The sequence below is a fragment of the Canis lupus genome, chromosome 36 (genome assembly GCF_048164855.1).
Source record: "Canis lupus baileyi chromosome 36, mCanLup2.hap1, whole genome shotgun sequence".
Classification (NCBI taxonomy): Eukaryota; Metazoa; Chordata; class Mammalia; order Carnivora; family Canidae; genus Canis; species Canis lupus.
In genome coordinates, this window is record NC_132873.1 from 29,841,582 (window position 1) to 29,860,749 (window position 19,168).

At 45.2% G+C, this 19,168-nt stretch overlaps 2 protein-coding genes across 20 annotated transcripts in view; one reads left to right on the plus strand and one right to left on the minus strand.

The window, feature by feature from the left end:
• MFSD6 (major facilitator superfamily domain containing 6) overlaps window positions 1-19,168 on the minus strand; it is a 73,520-nt gene that overhangs the window by 40,257 nt on the left and 14,095 nt on the right. For 9 of the 13 annotated variants that reach the window (XR_012025133.1, XM_072813501.1, XM_072813504.1 and 6 more), the window contains one exon: window positions 10,445-12,041. Coding sequence is in view for 10 of the 13 variants with exons in the window: in XM_072813501.1 (XP_072669602.1) it covers window positions 10,445-11,988 (1,544 nt within the window). In the remaining 3 variants the exon portion in view is untranslated. Of the gene's footprint in view, window positions 1-4,323; window positions 4,512-5,054; window positions 5,203-10,444; window positions 12,042-13,129; window positions 13,238-19,168 lie in introns of those variants that run through there. The other 4 variants (XM_072813502.1, XM_072813511.1, XM_072813508.1 and 1 more) reach the window with 4 other exon arrangements.
• The window catches only part of LOC140625850 (uncharacterized), a 66,705-nt gene that overhangs the window by 8,907 nt on the left and 38,630 nt on the right, over window positions 1-19,168 (plus strand). For 5 of the 7 annotated variants that reach the window (XR_012025134.1, XM_072813533.1, XM_072813532.1 and 2 more), the window contains 2 exons: window positions 61-275; window positions 2,725-2,990. The gene's annotated coding sequence lies outside the window, so the exon portion shown is untranslated. Of the gene's footprint in view, window positions 1-60; window positions 276-2,724; window positions 2,991-8,448; window positions 10,927-11,028; window positions 11,166-19,168 lie in introns of those variants that run through there. The other 2 variants (XM_072813537.1, XM_072813536.1) reach the window with 2 other exon arrangements.

Sequence of the window (19,168 nt, forward strand, 5' to 3'; positions counted from 1 at the left end):
TGGAGATTACTAATTTTTGATTTTTAATTTTCAATTTTTTATTTTCTGTCTATCCCCTAGATTGTATGGCTATTCTGAAATTTTCAAGTTGCTAAAACAAACAAACACAAAAAGCAACCAAACAACGCACGAACTCTTGGTTTGGACGGTGGAAGGCACTCAGTCGACGAAGGTAGCGTGTGAACTGCTGGCTGATGACTCAGGAAGAAAACAGCTCAAAACTTCTCTGTAACTCGGAGAATGAGTACAGTGGACCCCTTCAAAAGCAGAGCAAGGTAAGTAATGACGACAGATCCATCACCCACGTAGGCAATTCTTTAAAAAATCAATAGAAGCAGAAATCTACTCGGGTCACCCCTTGCTCAAACTGTGCGACGACTCCCGCTTTTCTCAGGCAGGTAACGTGCTGGGTCTTCCGGGGCCCCCGGGGCCCTGCAGCACCGCGCACACCTTGCTGACCTGTTGAGTCTCGCCCCTGCCCAGGCCGTTCGTACTTGTGGTCTCCTCTGGGCCCCAGGTCTCACTGGGCAGCTCCTACTCAGGACTGCTTGGCTGTCCCTTCCGCAGAGGCACCTCCCAGCCCACCGGGCTGGAGCAGTCACATCCTGCTCACGCTGAATTCGCTGCCTGCACTGTTTTGCCATATGTCACTTACCATCACTGGAAAAAACATGGTCTCTTTACAGCTTATTGTCCACCCCAGCACTATGGTGGTCCCGTGAGGAGCTACCCACCTGATATAGCCCAGGGTCTAGAAAAGTGCCCATTCTCCAGTGGGTACTTAGTAACTATTGCTGAGGGAGTCAATTAATAAGGGCAGTAATAAAACTAGCTATTGCTTAGAGTTGAGCACTTATTATTGCTAACCATTATCTCACTGCACCTTAGTAACCATGCGACGAAGCCCAATTATTGACCCTCTTTTGTAAATGAGGAACCTAAAAGGCTTAACAAAGCTACCTGCTGACTCATCTAAGGTCAGACATACAGTAAGTGTGGGATTTGAACCTAGATCAGATATGCACACACGTACACGCGTACACACACACACACACACACACACACACATGTGCGCGCATGCTCCTCACAGGTAGACTGGCAAAAAGAAGAATAAAAGGAAGCAGGATAGCTCCCAGCCTACCCGACAATTTTTCCACCAAGGCTTAAGAAGATGAGTGAGATCAAGGCCAAACCAATTTGCTCCAACTCTTTCTCATTCTAAAGGGAAGGAAGTGTCTGGCCCACAGGCCACAGACACAGCCAAGGACAGATGCCAACAATCCATCCCTGAGCACTCCCCACGGGACCCGACACACAGGGGCAAGGTTCAAGGCCCCGAACCTAGGCAAACGGAACACTTGGTCTTTTTGATGATGTCTGAGCTTCAATCCATGAATTATCTTTTCCAGGAAAAGTTTAGTAAGTTGCTGTTTGCTTATAGATTACTATTCAGAGATGCTGTTGTTTAGTAGAGAAAAGGTAAAGAAAAGATGCTAAATACATCAGAAATCAGAACGGAGCGGTACTCTTTGGAAAGGCTCTGGGGAGGTATGCTATGGAGCAAACCTCTAAGAAAGTCTCTCTGCTTTGCCGCTCTCCAAAGTATCCTACCCGATTATGGAATTGCAGTCTGCCAAATATTTCCATGGATATGTAGAAATATAATTAGCCAGATTACTTAGGTTTTTGACTTGGACAAAAAAAGGCAGTAAATTGACAATGCATGATTCAAGATAATTAAACAGCTGGTACAAAATGCCCATACTTAGACTCACTGCGTGGAATAAACTTTATGATCTTTGGGCTTATGATCACTTGGCTTTTGGTACATTGATTTCTTTTTTACATGTAAAGGAATATGATTATTATATTTCTAGTAATAATATAATTACTATATTTCTTTATATTTAATGTTGGGCACTTTGGTATGAATTCCCAATAAGATATTATAAATTTGCACCCGATCTGATTTTGAGGAAACCAGAGACCATGAATGCAAAGTAGCTTTTCAGTCATTTATGCTATTTAGGGGATAATACAGGGGCAATGTACCTATCAAGGTTACAAATTCTCAATGTTTGATATATCTGGATACAATATATCTCTAAAATATATTCAGACACACACACACTTCTTCTACATGAGGATAATTACATTAGTCACTACAAGTAGACAAGCTTTCAGCTATTTTCCAAGAGAAAATCCCCCCCCAAAAATTCTGCAGAGAATACATATATCCAGCACCGAGAATGGAAAATTATGAATACTTTTCCATATTTCCTTAAAGAAATAAAATGCTAGAGATAAAGGGGGGGGTTCTCCTTGCCCTCTTTGTCCCACATCCCAGTCCCTTCCTTCCTACATCCCATCCAGAGAACGAGGGCTCATGGGAATTTGGAATGTTTTCCTCTCCAAATGTAAACATCTTTCTGTATCTATAAATGAAACCATAAAAATGTCATAATTTAAAATTCACCATTAAAATGTGCATAAATGTACCAAAGTATGTCTCATTCTGAAACTTTCTTATCCATTCAACATTTTTGAGAGCTTCCCACGCTGACATGTTGGTCGAGGCCATTCCTTTTCACTTCTGTGTAATCTCCTATCTTGTGACTGTATCAAACATACTCCTTCTCCAACTGACGGATATGTAGACCATCCCCCCATCCATGTAGAAAGCTGCATAAGCAAGTAAGCATCCACGTGCATGTCTTTCTGCAGGTGTGTGGGCTTTTCAGAGAGCTGTATACCTGACAGTGCGTTCTTCACGCATGGGGAACGTCTACCTCGAGCACACCGGCTCCAAGTGCCTTCTAGGTAACCACCCTGTGGGAGCTGACCTCCCTCCTGCAGGTGCACACCTGGCCTCCTGCAGCTCAGCCTGTGAGACGGCGTAGGGGACCACCTGCCACCACAAGTCACAGCTCCACGGACGCAGTCCTGTTCTCTCTGAATCATCAAGTGTCTCAGCCAACTCAGCCCCAAAGGTAAAACAGAACCAAATATGCCACCAATAAGTAAAAGCCCTGGATTCACTGATACTACCTTGCAATGTGGCCCTTTGTTCTGAACTATGAGTGGCTCAATTACCTGTAAGGCTGTTAACAAGTCGGCCGGCCGGAAGCTGTAAGATGGTAACATATATCTTTACAGAGTTGTTCTTTTCAAGGGACTATATAAAAGCCAAAATACTCCCTTTCAACTCTTGATCATAAAGTCTTCTACTTCTGAGATTCTACAGCTTACAGTTTTTTAATAATGAACATCTATACTTGCTTGAAATAGCTCTAAAAGGCTTTTCCCATAAAAATGGGTATTGGTGTTTTTGAAGGTAAAGTAGGAAAAGGAATAGAATTTTAATTTATCACATATAAATAATGACAGCTATGATTATAACCATTCTGTATGCCAGCTACTTACAGTTCTGAAAAATGGCACTGAGGGATATATAAATTATGAGGTCATCCTAAAATGGGGGGAGAAAAACTCAATTTGACCAAGATGTTTTATTTTTTTTTAAGATTTTATTTACTTATCCTGAGAGACAGAGAGAGAGAGAGAGAGAGGCAGAGACACAGGCAGAGGGAGAAGCAGGTTCCACGCAGGGAGCCTGACGTGGAACTCGATCCCAGGACTCCGGGATTATGGCCTGAGCCAAAGGCAGACGCTCAACCGCTGAGCCACTCAGGTGTCCCAAGACCAAGATGTTTTAGAGAAGAATGTTAGATTTGAAAATCACACACATTTTTACTTTGCAGCCTTAATGATCTTGACGCTCACGACATCGTATTAAGTCCCTGGTTTCGATCATGATCAATGGCTCCTGCAGTTACAAGCAGCATAATAGGTCTGAAGATGCACAAAGCAGTAATCATTTTATCAATCAACTCCTAACATACGCCATTCACTGTGCCAAGCAGTTGCCCTATCTTACCTTGTTAGTCTCTATCAAGAAACCTCAAAAACAGAGCGGAAGGCACTAGCAGGACCCTGTTCACAGAGGACGGACCAGAGAGGCCACACCTCTGCAGCCTTCAGGGCCATACAGGCCAGTGGCCAAGCCAGGCCTCGCAGCAGCCCCGGGCCGCCCTGGCGGGTCAGGACCCCGGAGCCCCCCTGGAGAGCACCGGCCCCTCCTCGGCTTCGCTTCCTCCCCCATGTGCCCCCTCTAGGTCTGTCTCCCCCGCTTCGGCCACAGTTTGGGGCTCAGGGACTCATCGCCTCCCAAAGCAAGACGCGGAAAGGTGACAGCAGAAGCCCCGCCACACGTCCCGCCACACGTCCCCCCCACGAAACATTCTTAGTCCTGAAAGTAATTACTTTAAGCAACAAAGTGCGGACCACCAGTCATATAGGAAACGCGGAGCAAACTCCTGGGGACCACGGAACCATGCTCCTCATCAGCGCGTTTCTCTTCTTGGACCACAAAGTGTCCTTGTTGCTCCTTCCCGAGGTCAGTCTGGCCCCAAATCCCCGCCTGTCATGGTCTCCAGCTGCTAGACATCTAGATGCCCCAATTTCAAACTAAATAAACCCAATACTGAATTCACATCATGTCCCCCTCTCCCACATCCCTAGCACCCTCCTGAACTCCCTATTGCTTTGAGGGGAACCACCGCACCCAGCTGGAAACACGGGGATCCCTAGCTCATTGCCCATATCCAAACCATCCTCAGCTTCACTTCCGGATCCATCCCTTCCCTCAACTGCTGTTGGTGCTGCTGTAGCTCAGGCCTGTATCACCTCCCCCGGGGTCACCCTCCCATCACCTCCCCCTGGATCACCCACCCCCCATCATCTCCCCCGAATCACCACCCCCTGGATCACCACCCCCCCATCACCACCCTCCCCCTGGAACACTGCCCCCCCCGCCATCACCACCTCTCCCTGGATCACCACACCCCCTATCACCTTTCCCTGGATCACCTCCCCCCATCACCTCTCCCCGGGTCACGCCCCCATCACCTCTCCCCAGTATCACCGCCCCCCCCATCTGCCACTCCTGGTATCACCTCTCCCCAGATCACACTCCCTTGGACTATTTTCGGAACCTCCTGAGGGGGTTTTCCTGCGTCGGAGTCACCCACTGCGTTGCCCTCCCTGCTGGGACCGTGCGAAGGCTCCCTCCTGCCTCCAGGATGAAGTTCATGTTCCGAATGCCAGCAGCCACCTGCCTTCAGTCCACCAGGCCCCGTAGTGCTGGTCCCTGTAGCCCCATAACCTGGCGTTCTCTAAGCCTAAATAACCGGCCCCCTAAACTGAACAGATGTGCCGGCTGCTGAGCTCTATTTATTTGTTTTCAGGGAGAGAGCGCACTGGTGCAGGGGACAGGGAGCAGCAGAGGGAGAGGCACAGACTGAGCTTATTGTTAATGCTGGCTCCATTAGAGAATCTATTACAGAATTTCAAGAAACCTATCAAGAAACCTCAAAAACAGAGCGGAAGGCACTAGCAGGACCCTGTTCGCAGAGGACGGACAATTCTTTTATTATGAAAATTCTTTTATTATGGCAAAAGTCATTTTTTAAAAAGACTTTATTTATGTATTCTTGAGAGACACAGAGAGAGAGGCGGAGACACAGGCAGAGGGAGAAGAGGCTCCCAGTGGGGAGCCCGATGAGGGACTCCATCCCGGGACCCCAGGGTCACGGCCTTAGCCGAAGGCAGATGCTCCACCACTGAGCCCCCGGGCGTCCCTGTAAAAGTCATTTTTTAAAAAAAACTACTACTCCTTGGGGCCGGGTGGCTCAGCCACTTAGGCAGCTCAGGGCTGTTTTGGGCTTGGGGCTGCACGAGGGCCCCACGTGGGCCGAGCTGGGCGCGAAGCCTGCTCAGGGCTCCTGTCTCCCCTGCACCCGGCCCTGAGGGTGATACTAGGAGAGGGGACCTGCCTCAGCTCCCCAGGGTTTCTGCACTTTGATCAAGCCCTCCGTGGGGGGCTGGGGCCACACAGACAGCCCCTGCGCCCAGCACCCCGCCCGACCAAGGTGCCAGCAAGGTGTTGAGGTGGGAGGGCCCCCCCCCCCCAAGGCACCAGGGCCACAGGCCCCTCCCGGGGACACCTGGACAGCGAGCTACGGGGAGGGCGGAAAAGGCCGGTCTCCCCGGGCAGCTGGTGGTGGCTCCACAGGCAGGAGGCCCACAGGCCGAGCGCTGCCCGAGAGCCCGGCCTTGTGGACGCGGCTGCTGCGAGGCCGAGCAGGAGCAGCAGGACCAGGAGAGTGAACAAGGTTTCTGGAAGGTTTCTGGAAGGCCTGCTGGGCAGGCTCCAATACCCCTTCCCCCTGAGGCCCTCCCGGGCCACCCCGCAGCAGAGTGAGTTTGTTCCTTCCTTCTATTTTCAAAAAAGATTTCATTTACTTATTCACGAGACACACAGACAGAGACACAGAGAGGCTGAGACCCAGGCGGAGGGAGAGGCAGGCTCCCTGCGGGGACCCCGGGGTCACGGCCTGGGTGCAGGGCAGGCGCTCACCCCGGGGCCCGGCGCGCTCCACGCTCCTTCCTTCTACGGTGCTGACTGCTGCTCCTCCAGTGCAATCGGCAGGTCCCACCCCCACCCCTGCGTCCTCCGCTGCAGCCCGTGTCTTGTTCCCCATTCTCGGCCTTCCCTCACCCGGAAAACCTATTTTCCTCCCCTTGCTGCCCAGCATCACGCATTCCCCCCTGTCGCGAGCCGACCTCTAGCTCTCGGTGACCCCCCAGCCAGCCCTCCAGGGGAACCCGCGGCGCACAGCGCTCCTCTCACCCTGCCGGCAGCACCCGCCTGGCAAAGCTGGCCCTGAGTGCAAGAAGCTTAGGGCAGAGTCAAAGTCGATGGAGTTGATTTTTGTGTCCCTTAAAATATAAATAAATTTCAAGTGACATACGTGATGGCCTAATATTGGACAGTAATGATTTACAAATTTATAAATGATTAATTTTGATCACAACCCACCTCACGGCTGTTAAAACATCCAGCAGGATAAACATACCCTTAAGATACATTTACATTTCTACTTAAAGAAGTCTAGTCATCAGAATCTCTGGATGGCTCAGTGGTTAAGCGCCACCTTCAACCCAGAGCGTGATCCTAGAGACCCAGAATCAAATCCCATGTCAGGCTCCCTGCATGGAGCCTGCTTCCCCCTCTGCCTGTGTCTCTGCCTCTCTCTCTCGAATAAATAAATAAAATTTTTAAAATAAAAAAAAGTCTAGTCATCATCATCATCAGCCTAGAAATATATTTGCTGTAAATTCTGAAGTCTTGCAATTTCACATCAAAAGAAATTTTTTTTAGTGGAAATATTAAGCATTATCCAGTTGCCTAAGAAAGCTACTTTCTAGAGATGGACAAAATCCAAGATCAAAACCAAAGATCATTTACTCTGTGTGTGTGTGTGTGTGTGTGTGTGTGATTAGACTTATAGTTCATTCCCTGAAAAACGGGGCATCAACTGTGTAACTATTAAAATACTAAGTACTTGGGGCCCCTGGGTGGCTCAGGGGTTTAGCACTGCCTTCAGCCCAGGGCATGACCCCGGGGCCCTGGGATCGAGTCCCACGTCGGGCTTCCTGCATGGAGCCTGCTTCTCCCTCTGCCTGTGTCTCTGCCTCTCTCTGTGTGTGTCTCATGAATAAATAAAGAAAACCTTAAAAAAAAAAAAAAAAGAAAAAAAATAAATAAAATCTTAAAAATAAATAAAAAATAAAATACTAAGTACTTCAAAATTGGACATGCTATTTAAAAAAACTTTTCTGGTATAAATTTTTCTCCATTATGAATTTATATTTAAAAAGTTATGGAAAATCCACTTCTGACTACATTAGGATATTTACAATCTTTATGGTAGTGCTGACTCCTGAAAACAAACTCCCAGTAACACAGTCACAGAATATCAAAAAAACATGGACGTGAACATAAGAGCCAGACAGATCCCTCCTTACGATCCTATAAGAAAAACATAAAAGACTATCACATGGAAAGAGAATTTCTCTTTGTGAGCTATTTAATGTATGATGGACATCCAATGAGAGGTTCGGGATGCCATCAGTGCACTCAGACCCCCAAATCTCAACCACCACCACCTGACCGGGCTCCCCAAAATCTCACCAAAAGAAATATACCTGTTCTGCTTGAATAGTGGGCATCATCACACACCAGCTCTTAGAATCTTTTAAAAGTAGTTAAGATAATACATTTAATGGACAGAATTAAAATCCAAAAGAGATAAATGGCCACAAACCAATGGAATCCCAGTAGACTCCTGGGACAGCAATGTGACCACAAGAGTCTTTTTCTTCCATCACATCATTAAATAAGGAAAGGAAGACGTTTTCTGTACATAAAACTGGAAAGTTAAGGTGAGCTGTAGGGTTTTTAAGATTTTATTTATTTGAGAGAGACAGAGAGCGACCAGCGAGCGAGCAGCGAGCGAGGGAGCGCCTGGGGGGGAGGGGGAAGGGCAGAGGGAGAAGCAGACCCCTGCTGAGCAGGGAGCCCAAAGCAGGTGTGGGGGCTGGAGAGCAGGACCTGAGATCATGACCAGAGCCCACGGCAGACGCCCAGCCAACGGACCCACCCGGTGCCCTGAGCTGTAGGTTTTTAAGTACTGAGTAGGTAACTACTAATGCTCAAGGGGAAGAAAACAAGCGTACGCTTCATGTATTTGCCAAAATCAGTAGTAAAACTGCTAGGATTTTTCATGAAAATATGTACCTCAGACAAAAGGCAAAGACAGAATAGAAACTTCTTTTCTTAGCATGTGAGAAGAGCCTAACAATTTCTTTGAAAATAGAACGCATGCTTCGGGGCCCTGGGGGGCTCAGCGGTTTAGGCGTGACCCCAGGGTCCCGGGATCGAGTCCCGCATCGGGCTCCCTGCGTTGAGCCTGCTTCTCTCTCTGCCTGTGTCTCCGCCTCTCCCTCTGTGTCTCTCATGAATAAATAAATAAAATCTTTAAAAAACAAAAGAAAGTAGAACGCATGCTCAGCCTCTGTACAGAGTCAACATTCCATTAACGCCAGTGACTGACTAAGGCAGGACACCTAGAACTTGGCTCGCTTAGAGGCCCTAACTGCCTTTCTGGGAATAAGTGACTGAATTCAAAGATGCTTGGTTGAGGGCAGAAGGCACGCATACACTCCAGCTGAAGAGAAGTGTCTAAATGCAGCCCGTCGACCCTCAACGCCAGAGAATGCAAACTTGACCCGAACAAAGTGACAGGACATCCCAAGTCCTGGATATCACAAGACACTTTTCAAACTGGTCCCACTGAATGTGCCTCGGGGACCTTGTGGGTCTGGGAACCATGCACACAATGCTTGACTTTGTTTAGTGACAACAAAGGGGTCACAGATTTGAGAAACCAAAGCAGCAGGACACAGCCTCCCAAAGCAAAACCAACCAAACAAGACAAAATATTAATATTCGTTTGGAGGACAGAGTGATTCTAGGTTGAGCTTCAAAATTAAATCAAATTATTCACGTTACTAGTTAATTAAAATCTTCAGTTATTAAGGAAAAGGAAAGGAAAAAAGGATCGCTGTCTCTTAAATCTCGTCAGTGTCTATCTCTCCTTCTGACTTTCTCAGAGATTCAACGAGTACCACACACAGATGTGCACGGCTGCTTCCTTTCAGCTTCAGCAAGTTCACAGTTTAGGGAGGGGTACGCCACACGTGTCTCTGAGGTCAAAGCGCTGATGTGCAGCTGCCTCTACATTTTAGAGGCAATGATGGGGCAGGAAGCAGTATAAAAAGCAAGGACAGGGCAGCCCGGGGGGGTCAGCGGTTGAGCGTCTGTCTTCAGCCCAGGCCATGACCCCGGGGCCCTGGGATCGAGTCCCACATCAGGTTCCCCGCAGGGAGCCTACTTCTCCCTCTGCCTGGGTCTCTGCCTCTCTGTGTCTCTCATGAATAAATAAATAAAATCTTAAAAAACACATCATGTACGAATCTCCTCCACGTGGTATCACAGATTAGCCATTACGGGGGGGGGGGGTGTCACAGCTTCATTAAAAAGAACGGGCACCTCCACGGACCATATACTCACGCTCCTCTTATATCAACAAGTGGCTGAGAATAACCGAAGGCTGAAAGACCCTAATCCACTTTCTGCACCTAGACTCTACTCTCCTTCACAAATGCCTGGGAGCAGCAGACCCTTCGAAGTCCCCAGAATAATCTAGTCCATGAGCCCTGTGCTCCTATACCTGACACGTTCACTGCAGGGCCACGTGGCAGACAGACAGACGTGTGTTGTTTGCCTTAGATAACCCAAGTAGGCTCCCTCCTTTCTTCCTTCCTCCAGTTTCTATTTTGAGGTGGAGGAGCAGCAGAAGGCCCTTACAGGGCGGCTCCCAACACCACCCCCGCCTCCTTGGGTGCGCCCAGAGGAGCCAGAAAGTACAACAGGATGAGGCCCACCCGCTGAAGGCAGCAGTCGTAATCGCGTTCTTACCTGATGTGGCCGATCAACTCAATGAGCTTGTGGCTAAAAAAATAGGCTGTGAGCTCAGACACATGACTGAGGACAGAACAGACCCCAAAGAGGGTCGTGGTTCCATTCAAGTCTTCCAGATGCCAGTAGAGAAAGGTGAACACGAAGCCGTACCCAAAGCCCATAAACCAGGCCACGAACAGCACGGAGCCGTACTGCACGCTGCAAAGCAGCCGGATCAGGTCCCAGAAGCTGAAGGCCTGCGGGTGGCCCGGCGCGCCTGGCGCCTCCTCCGAGGACTCTGTGGAGCTGTTCCCCTCCACTTGCGGGATCTCCACCTCTTTCCCTTTACTCTCATTGTTTTTGAAATGGTTGTAACGGAACCGGAACTGAGTGGCAACAATCAAGGCCAGGGTCATGAGAACTCCAAAGACGATGAAGACGACCTGGTAGTTGCGGTACTCAGGCGGCTTACAGCCCCTTCCGTCGATGAGCACCTCTAGGTGAGTGTAGTCGATCCCGATGCCCACCGACAGCATCGCCAGGCCCCAGCCCAAGGAGCCCCACATGCGCTGCAGTCCGTAGCGGTCTCTGTGTTTCCCCAGATACTGAAGGGTTACGGTGTCCACGATGGTGACGGAGGAGGCACTGAAAAACTCTCCTATTATGACGACCACCAAGATCACCAAGAATATAGCCTCCACCTCTTGCTGATCATAAACAAGAGTGACTTGATCAGAAGGTAAAGACTTGGTGGTGACAACAGCAGTGGTTGTCTCTCTGGTTACGTCTCCTGGGAGGGTGGGGGCCGCCGGGCTTGGACTCGAGGTAAAGTCCCTACCATGGCCAGTAATCTCATCCGTCTGGGGCGGCAGAGTGGGCGCACTGGTCTTGTTTGGAGCTGTCGAAAAGATGACAGCGTCTGTGACATTGGGCCCCAGCTCTAACATCACTGGCCAGGTGGACAGGAGCAGGCTCCTCCTGTCACGTGCTCGCGCTGACGTGGTGATGGAAGAGTTGGTCGGCGGGAGAGTTAGCAGGTGACTTGAGTTAGTGGGACGAGGTGTTGGGGGGATCTTTGGTACACATCTCAAGGTAGCAGGTTTGACAAATCCGATGCCCAGGTTGAACAAAACCCAACACAAAAGAGAAAAGAGGAGGACGATTTTGCCTTTTTTAAAGCGATCTGCGACGACACCCCAAAAGGGGGCACTGCAGAATTCAATGAAGTATCGGATACCTACTAGCAATCCACTCTGGCTGGGGGACATTCCCAGCTGTTTATAGTACACAGGCAGCAGCGGGTAAAGAGAGCCATAGGCAGAGTAAAAGAAAAAATAGAAGACCTTGGATATCAGAAGATCATTGTTTATTTTGACACAGTGTTTCTCTATCCAGTCTATCTCCTCCTCAGGAATAGCAGCTGTTTCTGTGGAGGTGGGTGTTGCATTGGAAGGTGGCTCCGGTTCCCTGGAAACACCATTAAAGGGATCGGCGAGCACGTACTTTCTCTTCTGCTCCTCCTCGTCATCAGTTAAGATGGCGACTTTATCATCTGACGCCATGGCTCCCCACCACCATCAGAAAGTCTGTGACCTTCGGAATCTTGACTGTTGGCCTGGAAAGTAAAATTTAAAAGATGGCTTAGTACAAAAATAACATTTAAGCCCAGAGCTCCATCTGCAAGAAGCTAAGGAGTCTCAAACTGTGGCTCAAAATAGTAATTGTGAGAGAGACTTCTCCCACTTACCACTCGCAGCCACACAATACTAAAAACAGAAAAACAGCTTTCAAAGAATCAAATACTCTTTGTGGCCACCGACTAATTACATGTTCTAATGGCAGGTTTATAGCTCAGGTTCATTCTCAAATCTTTTCATTGATTCCTGGTGAAAGTGTACAAATGAAAGAGATTATGTCTAAACCAAATATAGAGAACTGAAAATAAACAGTATTTACAGTTTCTTGGTTTTACTTTTCAAACAAATCCACTGCATGTTTGAAGTGTAGAACTTCTAAAAAATAAAGGTCAGCTAAAACCAGTTTCTATAGAAGCAAGCTTTTAACCACGACCACAAATGTGATGAGAAAGAGGGAGTCGGCTACACATTTGCAGTTGGAGTTGGTCACTCTAGCCCTCTAGCTGTGACAAGGATGTCCTGGTGAGGAAATGGCCTCTGTGTTGTTTATACTCCAAACGTGTGCTTTTATAGATTGAAGTTTAACAAAGCATCAGGAAGAAAGGACCAGATACCATTCACTGAGTGCTTACTCTGTGTCAGGCTCAACGATCTTTAATGTGTTAAGCTCATATTTATGACAATCCCTACTATCTCCTCTATGTTGCAGAAGAGAAAAATGAGGCCCGGTGAGCTTCAACAACTCAGAAGGGGCAGAGTGAAGGTCCAAACCCAGAGATCGTGGCTTTGAGCTGCATTCTCTAATGCACCACAACACACCACCAAATGCTACACCCTTGACGATAAAATGCTAATTAAGCCCTTTTTTAGGGTGTCTCTTCTGAAAGATAAGCAATAAATGGCATAAATTTATAGGAACTGTGCCATATTCCATCAGAATTCCCGTTTCTTCCATTATACAGATAATTAAAGAGTCCAAAGGTCTTGGGTCAAGATTCATCAAGCTGCCATCAACATATTCTGATGTAGGAGGTACACACATTAAATACCTAGTAATTCCTCTCACCTTGTATACCAGGGAGGAAGAACCTCACTTGCTATCCCTTGGAATAGATCTTGCTCTCCTTTTTCTCAAAACAAAGACTAACTTGCTGAACTTCTTCCAGAAACAGGCCTGCAAACATTTTAAAAAGAGCTGCTAGGCAGACACTGGAAACACAACGTAATGAGACCCGTGTAATCTCAACTGCTCTGTTACCCCCCACAGCCAGGTGTCAACAATTAGCTGTAAGTTTTAAAAATGTTCCTGTGTTTCTTATTTTTAGGTTTAAGCATTCTTTTTTATTTGAGGTAAAATTCACCCAACAAAAAAGTAACCATTTGAAGTAAACAATTCAGTGGAATTTAGTGCATTCACAATGTTGTGCAACCCCCAACTCTACCTCGTTCCCAAGTCGTGTTTTCCTCAGAGTGAAAGGAAAACTTGTTTTCCACACAAAACTTCAGGGAAAAGCAAAATCCAATCTTTTGCTGTCCAGCTGATTTTTCTATACTTATGTTTATCATTAGCACCTTCACCTATCCAAGTCGTCAGCCCCAATTCCATCTCACCACCTGAAGAGAACAAGAATTCTCCTTTGGACTTATTTATTTATTTATTTTCTTTCTTTCTCTCCTTTTTAAAGATTTTATCAATTTATTTGACAGGAGCAATCGAGAGAGAGCACAAGCAGGGGGGGAAGGGCAGGCAGGGGGAGGAGAAGCAGGCTCCCTGAGGAGCAGGGAACCTGCCATGCAGGGCTCGAACCCAGGATCCCAGGGATCATGACCTGAGCTGAAGGCAGATGCTTAACCGACTGAGCCACTCAGGTGCACCCTTTGGACTTATTTTCTAAATTAATTTCATTTCTGAACTCAAATATCTGTTGCTTTTAAAGCGCATAAACGTTGCATGACACTTCTGGATGAAGATGGCAGACTGAGTAATCTGCGTACATCTGACCTCCATTCTTAAATCCCACTAAAGTGACAACACACACAGACACATTTTTAAAGTCATAATCCAAGCTAGGAGAACTAAAGGGCCCATAAATGGAGCAATCAGATTATATTCTGGAGGCCAGAATATAATGAGACAATTAGAAAATAACTTAGTAGAGCTGAGAAAACTGAAAACTTGGAGGACAGTGGGGAAAGCCAATAATAATACAATTGATTACTCAGAATCCTTCAGAGGCCCACGAGTTGGCCATATTCGGTTGGTTGGTGTGTGTGTGTGTGTGTGTGTGTGTGTGTGTGTAGGCAGGGCAGGGAGGCTGCTGCTAACACAGTTGACTGAAGGATCAGCTCCAACTAAGGACACCCAATTCCCTTCTACATTCCACAAAGCTAACCAGACAACTAGAGGTTTTTTTTCTCTTCTGGAGAGAATAACACAGAGGCTCTGCTGTCAGACAGAAACGGCCGGAGTTGAGGGTAGGGGTACCGTACTGAAAATAGGGCATTAAGTGAACATATACATCCTGATTCCAAGCCTTAACCCCTCCCCTAACCCCCATCCCACTTCCCTCACAAGGTTTACAGAAGCTGACAAGGCTTCCATCCTCCAGGCAGGAAACTGAATTCTGCTCTGAGGATCCTGATACTGAAGCCTTCCCAACTAAATACTCCCCAAATCACTCTACGTGGAAGTTCAGTCATCGAGCCTTGCCAGTAAATATGAATTGTGAGACATATGAGGGAAGTACCTGACATGAAAGACCCAAAACAAACAGAAAAAAAGAATCAATATGGAGAAAATAGAAGCTATTTCCAGAATATATTATTTTCAGAAACAAGAAATGCAACTATGAAACAAAAATAAGATAATACATATTTTTCAAGAAGGAGGAGGATGAGAAGGTATAAAACAAATGGTTCAATGAAAAAGTTATAGAAATTTTTCGTGGAAAAAAGCATAAAGGATAAAGTAAGGGATGATATAAAATAAAAATTTAAGGCAACTACTTAGAAAAAAAGACAATGACAACAATAAATAGACCCTTTACTTCACATCATAAAAATCAACTCCAGATGGATTATAAACATAAAAAAATAATCTTGAAGATCTTAGGATAGAAGACGACTTATTTAAATAGGATATACAAGTGCTAAGCATTAAGGGAGAAAAAATAAATTGGACTACATTAAAATTAAAAACTTCTTTTTATAAAAAGGCAACATTAAAGATAGATATGTCAAGCCCAAGAGTAAAATAAGGTATTCTGGTGAGGATGCATATTATATATAACAGACAAAAGAGTATATCCAGATATATAGAGAATTCTTAAAAATCTATAGAGAGATGTCAGGTAGTCTAACAGGAAAAATGAGTAAAAAAAACTTCCACAGTCACTTCACAAAAGAGCTTATGCAAATGCCAAATAAATATGTAAAAAGATGCTCAACTTGATTAAAGTGAGCAGTAAAAGCAAATTAAAACAATGCAATAATACAACATATTCCCAAAACGGCTAAAATAAATAGGACAGATAATACCAAGTGCTGGTGAGGATGCAGAGTGACTGGAATGCTCAGAGATTGCAGGTAGGACTATAAATTGATACACTACTTTGATAACCGTTTGGGAATAGCTACCAAACCTGAATATATACCCGATGACAACTCCTAGATATATACTAATGTATTCACCAAAAGGACATCTACAAAAATGTTCACAACAGAATAATTTTAATAGCTCAAAACTTTTGGGAATAACCTATTTATAGCAGAATACATAGACATGTTATATTCAGATAATGAAATACTGTACAGCAGTAAAAATAAATCATAATTTCATGCAATGACATGGATGAGTCTCACAAACATAATATGGACTGAGAAAAGCAAGGAGCAGAAGAGCACATGCCAAAGATTCCCTCTATATTGACTCACAAAAGTAAGCAAAACTAACTTACGGTATTGAAAGTCAGGGTAGATTTTTGCTTCCAAAGAGATCAAGTAGACACACTTTTCCCTAGTGCTCCTGCGAAGGACAACTAAAAGTGTTGGACGTCATATATAAGGCAAATGCAGAAGGCTCTGCAAGGTAGACAGAAGACTGCAGACTAGCTAGGGACCTTGGTACCCAAAGAACATGGGGATAAATGGGGCTAAAGAACTTGGAAATATCCATGAGTGCAGACCAAAACAACCCCAAGCAAATAAACAAACAAACAAAAACCCCAAAAGCCCACAAAGTCCTCTCTGGCTAAAGGATGCAGAAAAATGCAGCCCAGAAAAACAGAAAACTTTAGGTAATAATAATAACTGCTCTCCTTCAGCCAAATACCACAGAATGGGGTCTGGGGTTGGGGGGTAATGTGTCCTGACTCCCACCCCTACCAGCAATGGCTACAGGGGGGCCTAGACTTCCATACTCACAGGCTATTTACAGGGCACCCAAACCCCTAAGCTGAGGTGGTATCGGAGAACACCAAGCAGGGAGCTAGGGCCTTCATCACTGCTAGGTGATAATGAGGCCTTATCTCCAAGACATCATTAGTGGAGAACACAGGGGGATTCTCGACTTCCATCCCCACCTGTTAGTAATAAGACATCTCTACCTTTCCACCTGGGGTGGTGTCAGAAGAGGCCTAGTAGAGACTCAGGACTTTTACTACCACCCAGTAGTAACAAGGTTACTCCCCCCAACCCCACTGTGGTATCAGTGGAAGCCACACAGGGAGCAGTAATGAGGCACTCTTATTCCTTCCAGCCGGGGAGGTATCAATGGATACCTAGTGGTGAGCCAGAACACCCATCTCTACCTCACAGTGATAAGGAACTCCTTCATCCTCAGGTGTCAAGAGGGGTGGAGTGTCGTAATGAGGCAGTATCTCCAATTCCCCTGCAACAGCACGTCAGAAAAATCCAGCTAGATCAATAAGGCTTAAATGCGACCCAGAGTTTCATAATATCCCAAATGCCCAAATTTCAATAAAAACAATGCATACCAAGAGCCAGTGAGACTTCAAAAAATGCTTCAACAAACAATTAGAAACATGTTTTAAAAAATGAAAAGAAAGAAAAAAGTTGTAGAATAGAAACAGAAAATCCCAGCAAGGGATATAATGTATAAAAAGAAACAAAATGGAAATTTTACAACTGGAAAAGACAATGGCCAAAATATAAAAGAAAATGGATGGACTCTACAGCAAAATAGAGGAGATGGGGGGAATGAGCAAACTGAAAGATAGAATATAGAAATTATGCAACTGAATAACAGGGAGAAAATAGACTGGGAAAAAAAAATGAACAGAGAGCCTCAAGGACCTGTGGGACTGTAACAAAAGACTGAAGATTGATGTTATGATTGTCCTGAAAGGAGAAAAAAATGGCAGGGCTGAAGTACTCAAAGAAGTAAAAGCTGAAAATTTCTCAAATTGGCAAAAGATCTACAGATTCAAGAAGGTGAATGCACTCCAAACAAGAGAAATCCACACCAAGACACATCACAGACACACGCGTCAAACTCGGAAACCAAAAACAAAAAAATCTTGAGAGCAGTGAAACAGGAGTCACAACCAATATGGGAAAAGAATTCAAATGATAGCAGATTTCTCATCAGAAACCATGTACACCAGAAGAAAGTGATATAAGAATTGTCAACCCAGGGACGCCTGGGTGGCTCAGGGGTTAAAGTGTCTGCCTTTGGCCCAGGGCGTGATCCTGGAGACCCGGGATCGAGTCCCACGTCCGGCTTCGGCATGAAGCCTGCTTCTCCCTCTGCCTGTGTCTCTGCTTCTATCTCTCTGTGTGTCTCATGAATAGACAGATAAAATCTTTAAAAAAAAAAAAAAGTATCAACCCAAAATCTTATATCCATAAGAAAGACAGTCCAAACAACAGAAAACTACAGAACAATATCCCTCATAAACACAGACATAAAAATCCTTAACAAAATATTAGAAAAGAAAATTTAGCAATATATAAAAAGAACTGTACACTTTGACCAAGTGAGATCTATTCCAAGGATACAAAGCTAGTACAATACTTGAAGATCTGCCATATTAACAAGCTAAAGAAACAAAGTAGAATCCTATTAATCAGTGCAGAAAAAAGATTTTGACAAAATTAAACACTCATTCATGAAAAGTCTCAGAAGAATAGAAACTTCTTTAATTGGATAAAGATCTACAAAAACCTACAGATAACATTATACTTAGAAGTGAAAGACTAAATGCTTTTTTTCTAAAATTAGAAACAAGGCAAGATCATCATCTGGTTTTATCACTCTTATGCAAGACTATTGAAAGCTCTAGCCATTTCGATAAAAGAAAATGAAAGGTAAATAGCTCAAAAAGAAATAAACAGTCTCTATTGGATTGTGTAGGAAATCTCAAGAAATCTACAAAATCTCTTGGAAAGAAGAAATATTTAAATATAAATTAATGCAAAGGACTATATGCTGAAAACTACAACATGCTGAGAAAAGAAATAAAAATCTAAGTAAGTGGACAGACGGGGCACCTGGTTGGCTCAGTCAGTTAAGGATCTGACACTTTATCTTAGCTCAGGTCTTAATCATGTGTAGCAATGGCTAAAGTAGAAATCGTAAAAAATAAAATAAAATAAAGTAAAAATCATGACAACACCAAATTCTGACAAGGATAGGAAGAACCTAGTTCACTCATACATTGTTGGTGAGGATATAAAATGGTACAGCCACTCTGGAAAGCACTTTGGCAGTTTTTTAATCTAAATATGTGACTACCCTATGACCCAGCACTCACACTTTTGGGCATTTATCTCAAAGAAATGAAAAAAACTTCACACAAAAACCAAGACACAAATATTTACAGCAGCTTCATTTGTGACACCCCCTAACTGGCAATAAAGCAGATATCGTTCAGTGGACAGACGGCTCTACAGCCGTGGCACATCCATACTACGGGATATTATGCAGCAATAAAAGACCACAAACTAGAGGTACATAGGATAACCTGGGTAGATCTCCAGAGAACAAAAGTAAAGAGTGAGGGGAAAAAGCCAATCTTAAAAGATTACATACTGTAGGATTCCATTCACATGTCATTCTTGGGGTGACAAAATTACTGAAATGGAG